Here is a 17228-nt window from a genome sequence, read left to right as displayed (position 1 = left end):
AGGGATGCTATTCATAGGATGATCAGGGAAGGTCTCTGTGATAAGGCGACTTTTGAGAAGAAATTTTGAGACATTGGTGAATGTAGGGAGACAGCACTCAGGCAATGGTCCTGAGGTGGGAGGGGCCTTAGTGAATTCACAGACCAGGAAAGAGGTCCATGTGGCTGGAGTGGAGTGAGAGAGGAAGCAGGTATAGCAGATGACATCTAGAAGGGACAGAAGTCCTGATTATGTAGGCAGGACCACAGGCCATTGTAAAGACTTAGCTTTTATGGTGAGGCAGACAGGAGGCCCTGAAAGATTTGAAAAGCAATGACATGATCTTAGTTATATTTTAACAGGATTACTATTGTTGGTTTGTAGAAAATGAGGTAAGGGAGTGGGGGTGAGTTAGCAGTTAACAGGCAATAATCCAGGCCAGATATCTCCCCATCCTCTCCCTTCATGGCAAGTTGCTGATCTTGTTCATGTTAATGCTCCTCTTTCCAAGCACAGTGCCTGGCAAAATAATGATGGTTGAATGAAATCTTCAGCCGTGGCAGTCATACCCTTCATACGCTGATGCCAAAATAGGAACCAAGCACTTATCCATATTAAAAACAGTCTGTGATAAGAGTCATGCCTCAGAGATGATAGAAGGCATGCAAATAGAAAGAGGCACCATTTCAAACCTTAGTTCATCAAGAATGTATGCTTTGCCTGCTGCCAGTTTCCTTGAAACCCATAAGCAAATTCTATTCTCTTCTCCACCCATGCAGGTCCAGATGGGCATGCAAAACTGGGATTGGAAAATTGAGACTCTGTCTTGTTTGCATCCTTGATGCTGCACTGTGGCCCTCTGAGGAGGCTATCGCACAGAAATACCTGGGTTTATTAAAAGCTTCTGCATCACCCAAGAGATAGAATCATCATCCTTCTACTCTTACAATGAGCCCTTGTGTGTATCCAAGAGTTATCCTAAAGCAACAACATCACTCTAAGTCTGCTGACAAACTTTTTACATATTCACTTTGGAATAGATCTGGAGCAAGAGCTGATGCCTTGTGAAGGGAAGGCCCTGGCTCAGAATGTATCCTTACCCTTCTCTTCTGGGTGGTATGTGAGTCTTAGACTAGCCAAGTAAGAAGAGACATCATGTTGACTCTGCCTTCCATCATAATTGTGTCCTACAAAGTCAAGAATGCATTTCTATTACTTTCATTCCTGGAGTTTGCTCCGGGAATCCTGGCCAATGCCTTTATTTTCTTGGTGAATTTTTGGTGAGGAAGCAGCCACTAAGCAACTGTGATCTTATCCTGCTATGTCTCAACCTCTCTTGGCTTTTCCTGCATGGGCTCTGTTTCTGGGTGCCATACAGCTTACCCATTTCCAGCAGATGGAAGACCCACTGAGCCTCAGCTACCAAACTATCATCATGCTCTGAATGATCACAAATCAAGCTGGCATCTGGCTTGCCACTTGCCTCAGTCTCCTCTACTGCTCCAAGATTGTCCATTTCTCTCACACCTTCCTGCTCTGCTTGGCAAGCTGCATCTCCAGGGAGATCCCCAAGATGCTCCTGGGTGCTATTCTTTTCGCCTGTGTCTGCACTGTCCTCTGTTTGCGGGACTTTTTCAGTACATCTCACTCCACAGTCTCAACTATGCTATTCATGAATAACAATTCACAACTCAATTTGCAAATTGCAAAACTCAATTTCTTTCATTCCTTCCTCTTCCACAGCCTGGCGTCCATCCCACCTTTCTTATTTTTTTCTGTTTCTTCTGGTATGTTAATTATCTTCCTGGGGAGGCACATGAGGACAATGAGGGCCAAAACTAGAGAGCCTTGCCATCCCAGCCTGGAGGCCCAGATCAAAGCACTCAAATATCTCTCATCTCCTTTCTCTGCCTCTATGTGGTGTCGTTCTGCGCTGTCCTCATCTCAATACCTCTACTGATGCTGTGACATAGCAAGATTGTCGTAATGGTCTCTGCATGGATAATGGCAGTTTGTCCCTCGGGACATGCAGCCATCCTGATCTCAGGCAATGTTAAGCTGAGGGGAGCTGTGGAGACCATTCCACTCTAGGCTCAGAGCAGCCTAAAGGTAAGGGCAGACTACAAGGCAGATCCCAGGACACCAGATCTATGTTGAGAGTGGACATGAAATGGGCTCCTCATGACTATGCCTCCGATTGTTCATAAAACCTTCAGCAACATATCCCAATTTCTTCTGTAAAACATAACTGGAAGTCTCTCCACTTTACATCAATGGACTCACCCATAGTAGAATAAAGTAATTAAAGCTCTATACATGCATGGCCTAGGCAAATAGAATTGCATTGGTTCCCTAGGCTTGTTTTGATAAAATTAACAAAATATAGAAACGAGGTACTTAGAATAAATGCTTTGTATACTATAGCTTATTAGCACTTGGTATGAACCAAAACAAGAGAAATCACCTCTTATGAAAAAATATCTAAACCCCAAGATAACACACTTAAATTTTCATATGACTGCAAAACCTATTTCTTAAATCAAGTGCTGGCCTAATATTTGAAAATATTCCCCACTATGGCAATAGCATAATCCTCTTCAAACTCCACAATTTTCATGGAAACAAAAGACATGAAACGACAAACTTGGAAGAACAATTATGCCATCACTTCAGTTTCAAGAGGTCCTACATTGAAACTCCTACAGGAACCAGGGGTCATTTTGTCAGAAAATACACTGATTCAGAAATGTGCATTCAACCTGCTCTATAGCGAGGAGACGAGAGGTAGATATTTGCTCAACAGGTACCCTGGATCCCAGCGCCTTGTGTGTGACTTCTGGCTCTGTTCCATTTGCCCTTGAAGACAGAGCTTTGTCTGGTACCAAGCGCTGGTCAAACAAGTTAGGGAACTTGTCAAAATAGCCTAGCTAAAATGTGTGTTTGTAGAGGTTCGGCGTTCTCTGCCTCCACAGGAACTCAGCCAAGAAGGCTTCCCTCAAATCAGGTCCTAAAAGACTCAGGCAAGAAAAAGACACACCAGACATAGATCTTGACGGGGTTCAAAGTCATCGCAGGTCACCCCACAGAAGCTTCTGGTTCTGCTAGCTGTGGGCGCTGCTAAAGCTCTGCTTGTTCCTCTCAGGCGCTTGGCCTTGATAAATCCGGTTCCTCCTCTCAGTTGTCCCACCTTTGGGTCACCTCCAATGGCTGCAAAATTTGCAACTTTATCTGGTGTCCTTTCCTTGGTGGACACCAAAGTCATTGTAGGTTTCCCTCAAAGGCAGTGGTTTCCACTCTTGGCTGCACAGTAAAATCACCTGGGGAGCTTTTAAAAATCTCAATGCTCAAGGCCACATACTAGGCCAATTAAATCTGGAGATGGAACCCAGGCAACATGTTTTTTTACAGCTTCTGGGGTGATTCCAGGACGCAGGCAACAGTGAGAAGCACTGTTCTAGATGCCCTTTTTCTTGAGCTGGACGATGTGACCCTCCCACTGGACTGTACGATGACCTTTTAATTCCACTTTCCCCCAGAGGACTTGGAGTAATATGATCATAAAAGGAAAGAGTTAAAGGACGTTCTTTCTGATTGTGCTTTCTCTCTTTCTAAGTTTTCTCCGGACGGCTCTCCATTACATCTTACTGCTTTCCGTGGCTTTATTTTCGACATTATATTTTGAAACAATTTCAAATTTAAAGAAAAGTAGCAAGAATTACTGTATACCCTTTACCCACATTTACCCATTATTTACATTTTGCCCCATTTCTCTCTCCTATCTGTCTCCACCATACTAATACCTCCAGTTCCAATCTGATAGTAAACAGTTCCGTTTAGTCTTCCTTTTTTACATATATGTAGGTCCCTTCTCTAACCATGAGAAATATTCTCTATATATGTTCAATATATTTGCTCATTTGCTTATGCCTAGAATATAAAGTAGCTTCAGAATTGCTGTCCTATAATACTGCAAAAAGCAAAATGACTAACTAGAGTTCAATACTTGTTTACAGTGTTTTTTCATTTTTAGATAAAATTTACATAGAGCAAAATGGACAGACATTAAGTGTGTAATTGGTGAAGGTTTTACTTTTTTTTTTTTTCCCCGAGGAAGATTCGCCCTGAGCTAACATCTGTGCCAATCTTCCTCTAACTTTTTCTTTTTTTTGGCATGTGGACCACCAGCACAGCATGGTTGCTAACAGAAGGGTGTAGGTCCATACCCGGGAACTGAACCAGGGCTGCCAAAGCAGAGCGTGCCGAACTTAACCACTAGGCCACGGGGGCTGGTGCTAACTCGGTGAGCTTTGATAATATAAACATGAAGGTAGCTAACCCCCCAAATTAGATATACAATATTTCCATCAGCACAGAAAGTTCCAGGATTCCTCTTCCAGTAAATCCTCACCCACTATGGGCAACCACTATACTAATTTCTTCCCACAGATTACTTTTGCCTGTTTTTGTATGGAATCGTGCAGTAAATACTCTTCTGTTTCTGCTAGTTTTGCCCAACAGAATGTTTTTGAAACTCATCCTTAATAGTTCGTGAGTCACAACTTGTTTATCAACTCACTATCGGTAAACATTTGCATGTTTACAGTTTGGAGCTTTTATGAATAAAGTTTTTATGAACACCTTGAGTCTATCTTTTTGTGGCCATAGTTTTCATTTCTCTTAGATAAATGCCTAGCAGAAATCGCTAAAGAGTTTTCCAAAGTGATCCAAGCATTTTATGCTCCCACCAACAATGCAGGACAGTTGTTCCACATTCTCGATAACAATTGGTATTGTCAGTCTTTTGAAATTTTGGCCATTCCTATATGGGCAAATGGTAACTCATTGTGGTTTTAATTTGCATTTTTTTGATAACTAATGATATGAAGTAACTTTTCATGTGCTTCTTGGCCATTTGTACAACTTTTATTATAAAGTAACGATTTGATTTGTTTGCCCTTTTTTTATATTGAGTTGTCTTTTTATTATTTATTTGTAGCAGTTTATTGATTTTAAGTGTGTGTGTGTGTGTGTACATATTCTGGGTACAAGTCCTTCAATATACGTATTATAAATATTTTAACCTAGACTATGATTTTTCTTTTCATGTTCATTTGGTGTCACTTGGTGAGCAGAAATTTTGAATTTTTATAAAATCCAATTTACCATATTTTTTCCCTTTAGTGCTTAGTGCCTTTTGTCTCCTCTCTAAGAAATATTTGCCTACCTCCCAAATGCAAAAATAGTCTATTATGACTTCCTCTAGAATTTCAATAGTTTTCACTTAAGTTTCATTTAAGACTGTAATACATATTGAATTAATTTTTGTATCTAATGTTAAGTAGGGTTGAACTTTATTTTTTCCATATGTCTATCCAGGTATTCCAGAACCATTTGCTGAAGACTTCCGTCTCTTCATTGAATTGAATTGAAATCTTTGTCGAAAATCATATGACTATATATTCATTGTTCTCTTTCTGGTCCCTATATTGAGTTCCATTGATCTACATGTCTATGACCTATATGTTTATCCCTTCACTAAAACCTCAATTTCTTGATTATTGTAGGCTAATAGTAAATTTTGAAACCAGATATTGTGAGCCTTCCAAATTTTTCAAAACAATTTTCAAAAATTGTTTTGGCTGGTCTGAATCCACTAATTTTTGAACAATTTGTTTATTTCTAAGAAAAAAGTTTTGGGCCAGCCCCAGTGGCCGAGTGGTTAAGTTCTGCATGCTCCACTTCAGCAGCATGGTTTTGGTTCCCAAGCATGGACCTACACCACTCATCGGTGGCCATGCGGCGGTGGCAGCTCACATACGAAAAAAAGAAGATTGGCAACAGGTGTTAACTCAGGGTGAATCTTCCTCAGGAAAAAGAAAAAAACCTGTTGTAATTCTAATTGTGTTGAATCTAGCTATCAATTTGGGGAGAACTGACTTCTTAAAAACACTCAGTGTGACAGTCTACAAACACAATATATCTCTCTATATATTTATTTTTTCAGCAATGTTTTATGGGTTTTAGTGTAGAGGTCTTATATGTCTTTTGATAAAATTATCCCCAAGTATTCAATATTTTATAGTGTTATTGTATATGGAATTTTGAAAATTTCATATTTAATTATTTCCTGTTAGTATATAAAAATATAATGATTTTCGTACATGAACCGTGTATCTTGTGACTTTCCTAAACTAATTTCTTAGTTCTAATTGTTGTTTGGAGAATCTTTGAAATTTTATACTTAATCGTGTCATCAGCAAATAAAGACAATTTTACTTCTTCCTTCCCAAACTTCATGCCTTCTATTTATTTTATTTAACTTATTTCTCTGGCCAGGATCTTCAGTTCACTATTGATTGGAAGTAATGAGATATCACCTTACACCAGTCAAAATGGCTACAATTACCAAGACAAAAACCAACAAATGTTGGAGGGGATGTGGAGAAAAGGGAACCCTCATTTACTGCTGGTGGAATGCAAACTGGTGCAGCCACTATGGAAAACAGTATGGAGATTTCTCAAAAAATTAAAAATAGAAATACCATACAATCCAGCTATCACACTACTTGGTAGTTATCCAAAGAGCTTGAAATCAATGATCCAAAGAGACTCATGCACCCTTATGTTCATGGCAGCATTATTCACAATAACCAAGATGTGGAAGCAACCCAAACATCCATCTATAGATGAATGGATAGAGAAGATGTGGTATATGTATACAATAGAATACTACTCAGCCATAAAAAAGACAAAAATCCTCCCATTTTCAACAACATGGATGGACCTTGAGGATATGATGTTAAGTAAAATAAGCCAGACAGATAAAGACAAATACTGCATAATTTCACTCATATGTGGGAGATAACAAATACATGGATAAAGAGAACAGATTAGTGGTTACCAGAGGGGAAGGGGGTTGGGCAGGTGGGCAAAAAGGGATAAAGGGGCACATATGTCTGGTGATGGATACAAATTGGACTACTGGGGGTGAGCACGATGAAGTGTATTCAGGAATTGATAAACAATAATGTACACCCAAAATTATGCAATGTTATAAACCATTATAATCCCAATAAAATAACTTGGAAAAAATATATTGATTAGAAGTAATGTGAGTATACATCCTTGCTTCATACTGATCTTAGGGGGAAAACATTGACTATTTCATCATTAAGTATAACGTTACCTGTAGATCTCTTGTACATCTCCTTTATCAGATTAAGAAAGGCTATTTTTATTCCTAGTGTGCTGAGATTTTTTTTTATCATCAATAAATGAATTTTATTAAAAGCTTTTTTTGTATTTATTGAGGTAATTGTATGGTTTCTCCTCTCTATTTTGTTAACATAGGAATTTACATTGAATAATTTTTGAATGTTAAAGCAAGCTTGCATTCCTGGGATAAGCACCCACTTGGTCATAATGTATTATTATTTTTATATGTCGCTCTATTCGACTTGCTAATGCATTATTAAGAATTTTGGCATCTATGTTCATGAGCAATACCAATCTCTTTCTTTTTTTTTAATGTCTTTGCCATGTTCCATGTCAGGGTTATTCTGGCCTCATAACACAAACTAGGAAATGTTTCTTCCATCTTAATTTTCTGTAAGACTTTGTGTACATTGATATCATTCCTTCCCTAAATATTTGACAGCATTAATCGAAGAAATCATTTGGGCCTGATATTTCCTATTCAGGAAGTTTTTTGTAATTCTTATAATTGCAATTTATTTAATAGGTATAGTATTATTAAGATTTTTATTCCTTCTTGGATCTATTTTGGTAAATTGTATTTTTCAAAGAATTTGTCTATCTTATCTAAGTTTTTGTAATTTATTGCCATAAATTTGGTAATAATATCCCTTTATTATCATTTTAATGTTTGTAGCATTGTTTTGCTATCCCCTATTTCATTCCCAATTTTGGTAAATTTTGTTGTCTCTTTTTAATTCATCACTCTGGCTAGAAATTTATCAATTTATTGATATTTCCAAGAACCAGCTTTTGGTTTCATTTGTTTTTTCTTTTCTACTTCCTTTATTTTCTTCTACTTATTTTCTACGATTTATGTTTCCTTCCTTCTACTTTCTTAGGTTTAATTTCTCCTCCTGATTGAGCTTCTTAAAGCAGAGAATTAGGGGCTGGTCTGGTGGCTCAGCAGTTAAGTTCACACGTTCTGCTTCTCGGAGGCCTGGGGTTCGCTGGTTCAGATCCCAGGTGCAGACATGTTACCACTTGGCAAGCCATGCTGTGGTAGGCGTCCCATGTATAAAGTAGAGGAAGATGGGCATGAATTTTAGCTCAGAGCCAGTCTTCCTCAGCAAAAAGAGGAGGATTGGAAGTAGTTAGCTGAGGGCTAATCTTCATCAAAAAAAAAAAAAGTCAGAGAATTGGATCATTGATTTTAAATCATTTTTTCTGTTCTAATATAAACATGTAAAGCTTTAAGCTTAAAGTTTCCTGCTAAACATATTTTTTGCCATATCTCACAAATTTTAATATATTGCATCTCCCTCTAGCTTTATTAAGATATAATTGACATATAACATTTGTAACCACAATAAAGTTAGTTAACACATTCTTCATCTCACTCACATAATTGCCACTTTGTTGTTGTTGGTTACAATTAGAACATTAAATCTCTGCTCTCATAGCAAGTTTCAAGTACACAATCCTGTATTATTAACTATAGTCACCATGCTGTACATTAGGTCCCCCAAACTTATTCCTCTTATAACTAAGACTGTATACCCTTTGACTGACATTTCTCCATTTCCCCACTTCTCAGCCTCTGGAAACCACCATTCTACTCTCTGTTTCTATGAGTCCAATGATTTTAGATTTTAAAAAGTGAGATCATACAGTATCTGTGTTTTTTTGTTTGACATTTCACCTAGCATAATGCCCTCAAGGTCCATCTATGTTGACACAAATGGCAGACTTTCCTTCTTTTTTTATGGTTGAATAATATTTATGACATTTTCTTTATTCATTCATCCACCAATGGACTCTTAGGTTGTTTGCATGTCTTGGCTATTGTGAATAATGCTGCAATGAATAGGGGAATGCGGATATCTCCTCAAGATAGTGATTTCATCATCTTCAGATATGTACCTAGACGTGGGACTGTTGGATGATATGGTAGTTCTATTTTTAACTTTTCGAGGACCCCCTCTACTGTTTTCCATAGTAACTGTACCAATTTACATTGCCACAGTAGTGCACAAAGATTCCACATCTTCACCAGCATTTGTTATCTCTTGTTTTCTTGATTATAGCCATTCTAACAGGTGTGAGATGATATCTTATTATGGTTTTGATTTGCATTTCCCTGATGATTAGTGATGTTGAGAACTTTTTCATGTCCTTGTTGCCTATTTGTATGTCTTCTTTGGGAAAATGTCTATTCAAATCCTCTGCCCATTTTTTTAATCAGCTTGTTTGTTGTTTTGCTATTGAGTTGCATAAATTCCTTATGTATTTTGGACATTAACCCCTTATCAGATACACAATTTACAAATATTTTCTCCCAAACTCAAGAGTTGAGGCTTGTTCAGGTTAATGGTTATAATAGAACCTTAAATAGAGAAGTGGCATGATCATAGCAGTGATTTTATAAAGATTTGTCTGATTGTATTGATTTGAAGAGGAGGAAGCAAAGGATTTGAGCCATTTGGACTAGCACAGTGGTAGCTGGAATAGAGAGGGTTGAATTTATAAGAAAGAGCTTTTGAAAAATATCATCAACCACTGTCTTGCTATGGTGGTTGATAGAGAAGGAGGCATCAAGGAGGTTTTCAGCGTGAGAGTGTGTTGTAATATGATATAATCACTAACAAAAATAAGGAAGTTGGGAAAGGAAGTTGGATTGAGCTTGGATAAAAGGGTAAATGTGGTTTGGAAGTTATTGCAACTGGGTTGACACAACATCACCTGGTTGCAAAACACCATTAGATTCTTGGAAATGAGGAACTAAAACTCAGATTAGAGGATAGAACTGGAAATAGACTTGTGGTCCTGAAAAGAAAAGCTAGCCTGAAAATGTAAATTTCGAGTTGGGTCATGACAGTGGAGGAAAAATATTGTCAAGGTTTGAACCCATAAAATTCTAAGAGAAGCAAGTGGGCATGAGGTAGTGAGGATCGTTGGAATGGACCAGACTTTATTTTTTTGCCTCCTCAGACTCTTCTTTCTTCTGAGAAAAACCACCCCCAACTAGAGATAAATGCTCCTCCTTGTGCTCCAACTAAGATGTTTACCATGATCCTGTCCCTGATCATATTTGATAGGTCCATTCCAGGTCCATTGAAGTCTACCCTTGGGAGTTTTGTAACTTGATCCAATCAAAATTTGTAAGACATGAAATGCAGCAGCTTCTCATGGCTAGTTTCCTGCCATGTTTCCTCCCATATAAGCATAAATGAGCAGAGACAAGAGGTCAATATGGAAAAAACTGGTTTTATTTGAGTCCTGATATTTCAGAGATCCAGCTACATCCTTGTTCTGCTTTGATTTCACTGTAAAACCCTTTATCACATTCCATGAGCCAATACATACTACTTTTGCCTAAATTTGTTTAATTGAAGTTATTACACTTGCAACCAAAAGACCTACGATACGAGTGATACAAAATCCATAAGTGGAATCAGTAACTCTATCAGCAGACGCAAAGAGAAGATACAACCATTTCAGTTAGTTGTGGACCAGAAAAAAAGCATTATTCTTAGACTTTCCCAGCTCAGAATGAATAGGATATCTAGATAATGCAGGATTGACTTCAGCAATCTAAACAAGACGAATAGTCACATGAGATCCAGAGTGTGGGTTATTGTTAGGGCATCTTTCATAATCATTTTATTCTACTTGATCTACTTTGTTTGCAAAGCATATTTAATTTAACATATTTAAAGTTTATGATTAAAGTTAAACAAACTTTACTTAGTTATTTTGTGATGCTGCTCAAATACTCCTGAGAAGGTGTTATGCTTTTTAAAGGAGCAAGAGGAAATGAGATGATGATACAGGAGTCAACTCTAAGCTCTCTGTACAAAGGAGGTCCTAAATATGCACAGTTTTCTAAGTATTTGATAGGAATGACCCAAATCCTTCTCACCCCAGATAATCTCTCCTCCTAATCATTCAGCAAATTTGCTGTGTGTACCTAATGGGTATCCATGCCAAAAATGGTGGTAGGGAAAACTGAAAAAGAACTAGTGATGACAAAGTGTATCTACTTCACTGTTTTGCTGAGGACTAGCATCTCTCAAGCCACGATTCAGGTCCTCTGGCATCTTCTAGTTGGAGTAGAAAGAGTGGAAACCTTCATAAGTGGAAGTATGCATACACATGCTCATATCCCAAACCTAATCATCCAACTATAAACTAAGGAATTCCAGCATCAGTCCCAAACATTCCAACTTCAGACTGACTATTGAAATGATTAGTAGGCTCCCTGGGGGAGGTGATATTTGAGTGCCTATAAGGCTTATCTAAACACTCAGGGGAATTGAGCAATTGTTTATACACAGAACTGAGTTTGGTATAAATCTGGGTTTTTCCACTGCGCTATTTTGTATCTTTTATTTCCCATTTGGGTCTTTGAGCAATGACTTTGAATATGAGGTACAGATGATTTTTCCTGCTACTCTTTGCTTTTAGGACACAAACCTTCAGAGAGACAATTCGTAGTGTAGTCAGTGAATAGTGTAGTCAGTGGTTAGGCCTGGGTGTTCTGCAATCCTAATGCCTGATAATTTCAAATCTGTTTCAACACTGACTGAAAGCACCAAAATATCTATTAATAGATGAACGGATGAATAAATTGTGATATATTCATCTGATGGTATATGGTACCCAGCAGTGAAACTGAACAGGGATGACTTCACAAACATCTTGTTAAATGAAAAAAACAAGTTTTAGGACAATTCATACAGTATTATACCATTTACGTAGACCTTAAATACCTAGAAAACATCACTACATTTTATACAGAATTACATAAGTATGTGATAAAATATGAAAAAATATGCAAGAATTATAAACACCAAATTCATGAGAGTATTTGCTACTGGTGGAAGAGGAGCAGGATGTGACTGACGAGTACTACAAAAGGAGCTTCAGTTATATTTTAATGATTCATTTCTCAGATTAGGAGATGGGTGTTTATTATATTATTCTTTATTCATTTTTGTACACTTGAAATATTACGTGATATATGTTTTAGAAGATTACATCAAAGACTCGGCCCTGTTTTTGTTGATGTTATGTGCCATCTAAGCACTTGGAATACGTCTTTGCCAGGCTATTCACATGTAGATACTCAACCATATAATTAGATTCACTCCTTCCTACAAAAAAGTTTGATTTGGGGAAACTTATTTAATACTAAATACACTAGTTCACTTTCTATACACAAATTAGTTTTCAAAAATGAACCAGATGATGTGAAATATACTTCGAAGGTTATTAAATACAAGATTAATTTTCAACGTATGTTTTCCGATTTCAAAGTTATTGGGCAAATATTCTATTTATATTTAGAAGAACCTATACTTGAAAGAACTATTTTCCATTATGAAGCAGAACACAATTAACTATTGCTCCTTGTTAAAAGGAATCAAGGCTGGATTGCACACTTCACTTCTCAATGCCCAATACTAACTTGAAATTGTAATCTACAGAAGAAAAAGCACTAGGTTTCTAGTTCCAAATCAAAAGGATAGAGAATTATGAAAACATAATCTAATAATTAAACATTTCTAATTTTCTATTTGTACTTTTCTCAGTGAATTTAAAATATTGTCTCCAATATCATATATTTGTGTTATGTGTTCAGTTCAGTAAAAAGAAAAAGTTTCCTATAACTCTGACAGGTGCTTTTCTTATACCTGGTTGAGGTCACTCATCATATTAATTGTCAAGCACTTATAGGTATTTGAGTCTGTAAATCGCTGGTTTATATGCCACATACTATAAAAACATATAAAGGAAAGAAATATTTCTTCACTCAGAAAAAGGAGGAGGAAAGGTCTCTGAGATCTCACTTTAGCAGAATTACACACAATATCCATTTCCAAACAAAATCATGAAATCTATGGCTTGACTCACCTTCATGGCAGTTAATTTACTGTTTGTACCAACCACCACCACAAAATTTGCAAGTCTTACCTCAACAATTGTATATCTGGCCCATTCAAAAATTTTCTAAAACTAAAGGATACTGTTCCTGAAAAATGATTTCAAATTTAATCTTAACACAGAAATTGCCACATTAAAAAAACGTTTTCTTGAAGCCTGTACTTTACAATTTTCCAAAATCTTAGGGCCATCGGTTCCCAAGGACACTTCAGGTTTCCTATTTCTTGAGTCAGTTTTGGTAAGTTATGTTTGTATAGTGATTTATCTATTTTGCCTAAGTTTAAAATTTGAATGACAAATGTGTTTGTGATATTCTCTTATCATATTTCACAAGATCTAAAATAGTATTGATTGTGAGATACATCATTATTTTATATACCACCGAGGGAGAAAAATAAAAATTTGCCAATTAAACTATGGTGTAATGCTTCCTTATCATTAACAATGTTATACCCTAAATCCAGAGATGCCATTCTGTGAAAAATGATGTGCTACTCAGAGCCAATGACAGATGGTATATTTTAAATCTCCACGCATGTGTTCCTTCTGTTAACTTCTAATGTTGCTTAGTACCGCATGGAGTACAACAGACTATCAAACTATGAATCCAATTCACAAGGCAAAGCCCTGGCTTTTCTGCAGTTCCAGACCTCTTAGGCATGTCTGATGCATAGCTTTATTACCACATCTGTGACTATTTTAGCACAACGTGTTTGCCGATGAATGACGCAACTTCAGTTCCTCGCCATTGCAAAATGTTGCCACAGTGGTTTTAAGTTCACTGTCAAGTCTGACTGTACCAAGGACCATCACAGAACTTCTCCCTAGTCACGCTTACTAATTTTCCCTTTCTACATACAGTAAAATATCAAAGCTTTTCTTAGTACATACATGTAGGTCATTTCTTGATGCTGTAGATATCATGGGTACCATTTTAAAATTCATTGGTTGCATAAATTTTTCAATCAATACCACAAGTAAATGTAGCTAGTTGCTTGGAATTACTATTTATAAACTTGCTTTCATCTTCTGTAATTGGAAAACACCACAGAATATTTATTTCCTCTCTAGCAAGTTCTCACCCGTCTTCAATATTCTAAGCAGCAGTATTTCTGGCTACAACATATTCGTGAATGTTTGATTCTGTTGAAGTCTTATAATTTCTCCTTCACTCCATAGACAATCTTTCAGAAATTCATCATCCGTAAAAGATTTTATGGCCACTTTTTCACAAAAGCATTTGCGAAACCTATTTTATTTGCATTTAGAAATTAATCCTGTGGAAATTCTAGTTCTTTCTTTCGGTTAATTGGTTTTCATCATGAGTTTTATATATATATATATATATGTATATATATATATAGCAGTTGTTCTCTGTTTCATAATTGCATCTTGTTTTATTTTTTGGCAAAGACACAGTTTGCATTTTCAGTACATAAAATATTGTTTACTTTTCACAAAGAGATATGTTCTCTCTTAGTTTTCTGGAAGCATGTGGACTCTTCATTCTATCTTTTGTTTTCCCTCTTTCAACAGAGGTATGACTTTAAACAACTCTTGCTCTACTCTAAGGAAAAAACCCCTCTTTGCAAGCATGACAATTGCTGGCAACTAGATTCCTTCCAAAGGGGTGGTGAGACAGGACAAACTTCGTGAGCCTGACCCCTGCTCCAGCAACTGCTGCCCTGTGGGAATGTGTTCTCAATAGTATCCAATCTTCTAGATACCTGGATATCTGTGAAATCTCCAAAACTTCAAAATGTTGATTCAAATTTCTTGAAACACCAAACGGATCAACAAAATACAGCTGAAATATGTGGGCCACCAGTTTGCAACCTCTGCTACCAATTTGCAACCCCTCTCTAATGGAGTGTGAGAGCAGTATTTTTATGTTTGAGTAGAAGAGAAATGAGGAGCTGAGAGAGAGAACAATGAGATAAACTCTTAAGAAGATGCTATTTAGGTTGAATAATCCAGAATGTAGGAAAGGACTATTATATATTGTTGTCAGTTTTCTATTGGGGGACACACAGCAAGCACATAGGCCTGCGGAATGCTGAAGGTTGCTGAGTTTCCAAACTAGAGAGAAGGGTCGACTCTTTCCTCTTACTAGCCTCCTGTCAGTTAGGCTTAGAGTCCAGAGACCACAGACAGGCCCTGAGCACTCCAGTTTGAAGAGAGTGGGGGTTGGGCTCTAAGTTCAGAGTTCTAACAGCCACATCCCATGAGAAATTGTTAAGTTAAACTCCGTATTGTACTTTACTCATATTATTAGTTCCTACGTCGCAATGTTTCTTCATCAGGACTCTAGATGTTCATTTATGATCTTCTGGGATTTAGAATTTTTTAACAAAAATCTGAAACAAAAATAGTATTTTACTTCCTTCATAGGTTTTCCTACCCAAAGGCCTCTACAATACATTTTCTTTTTACTCTTTTTTTTTTTAATTTAAAGAAATCATGAGAATTTAACTAGGTTTGACTCTTTTCATTGATTTTTCCTAACTTCCAGCTTTTTCGTTTACATTTTCTTCCATGATTTCTTTGATTATTGTTGCTCTTATATGTATTGTTTTCATGTTGCGTCTTTTGCAAACCACAGCATATGTAAATTGGTCTGTTCTATCTGACCTCACATCTCCCTTTCTTTCTCCTCCAATCACATTTATTTCTTTTTTCCTTGTTCTATGAATTCTCAGTTAACATTTTAGTAATAACTTCAAATATTCTCATTCTTTTTCTGTAGTATCTAATCTGCTATTCAGAATCCTTCCCTCCACTGATTTCTTTTTTAAATCAGCAACTAAATCTCAACGCATTTGTCTGTCAATTTAGTGATATTAGGTCATATTCTATTTTATAAAATTAGTATTTTCTAAAATCTTAGTGAAAACACAAGTGAGATGTTTTCTAAGATTTCCTATGTCTTATAATGACTTTGTTTCACAGACAGACATTGGATCTCTTTCTTCATGATGCTCACCTTATTTTGAGTTACTGCATTCTCACGTATCCATTGATTTTTTTTTCCTACATGTTAAACTTTGAAGTAGAAGGTTAGAGAGCTTTCCTCACATTCAAAATTGTGATGGGACCTGATAGATAGTGGAAGGGTCAAGTCTTACAGGATCTGATGAACGAAGATGAAGGAAGTCTTTTATTTTCTCTGGTCCTGTTTCACCAGGCTAGAGACAACCTGAGCAGGAAGCCCAACTGCTGAGCACAGTGTTTCTTTTGCCTGGTGCTGTGGCAACTTGATAGAAATGGAGTCATGTCCTCATCATCCAAGTGGATGACTGTCAACTTCAGCAGGACTTCTAATTTATTCAGTGAGCCACCGCACAATGTGGAAGCCAAGTATGAGTGTCTCCATGGGATCTCCGTTCCAGAACCCGATAGCCTTCCCACAGGCTCTGAATCATCCCCTATCCAGGCCCCACAGACACCCCTCACCTCCACGCCCTGACTCTTCAGGTTAGGGTACTGTATATATCATAGAGTTCTACTAGTAGGTCTTTATAGTTTCTCCCAAAGCAGGCTTATTCTGAGCATTTTGTGAATTCTGTGTTGTCATGTGACGGATTGGTAATGTACGTTAAAATAAAACAGTATTAGTAATATATGTGTGAATATGAATTAACTCTATTACAAATTAGGGGGTGGTTATTTATCATCCGAGGTATTGTAGTCACAATCCGTACTCCAGGGTGGTCATTTAAGATAAGAAGTTTTCTAATCAGGAATCAGTATCTTCAAAAATGGTCTACCACTCATATTATCCTCATTGAAAACTACAATAGCAAATTTGTTAATTAGCATAAAGAATATTACACAAAATTTTAGTTGATTAGCAACATTTTGTAGGCCCTACCACTGTCTTATGAATAAATTATAAAAATCCAACAAACCTAGGAGCCTAATGCCATGCTGCAGTGTTCCAAGTACTGTGGACATGCTGGCATTACAGCAGTGACAAAGACAGACTCAGCTTTGCCTTTATGATTTCAGAGTCTAGAAGGGGAAGCAAACAAGTGCATTATCACATAATAAGTGCCCTCAAGGGAAAAGTAGATAATATCATGAGACCATAGATAAGGGACACCTAAACC

The 17228-nt window shown here is 37.0% G+C and overlaps 1 protein-coding gene across 1 annotated transcript; it reads left to right on the top strand.

Annotated features, from left to right (window-relative positions):
- The first annotated feature begins 1134 nt into the window (after window positions 1-1134).
- On the top strand, window positions 1135-2136 carry TAS2R38 (taste 2 receptor member 38). Its single transcript, XM_070618133.1, is given in 4 exon segments — window positions 1135-1258; window positions 1261-1332; window positions 1335-1867; window positions 1870-2136. Coding segments are annotated over 4 exon segments (996 nt in total).
- The last annotated feature ends 15092 nt before the right edge of the window (window positions 2137-17228 follow it).

The sequence above is a fragment of the Equus przewalskii genome, chromosome 4 (genome assembly GCF_037783145.1).
Source record: "Equus przewalskii isolate Varuska chromosome 4, EquPr2, whole genome shotgun sequence".
NCBI classification, from domain to species: Eukaryota; Metazoa; Chordata; class Mammalia; order Perissodactyla; family Equidae; genus Equus; species Equus przewalskii.
The sequence above is the reverse complement of the archived record's forward strand: the minus strand, read 5'-3'. Positions and strand labels throughout refer to the sequence as shown.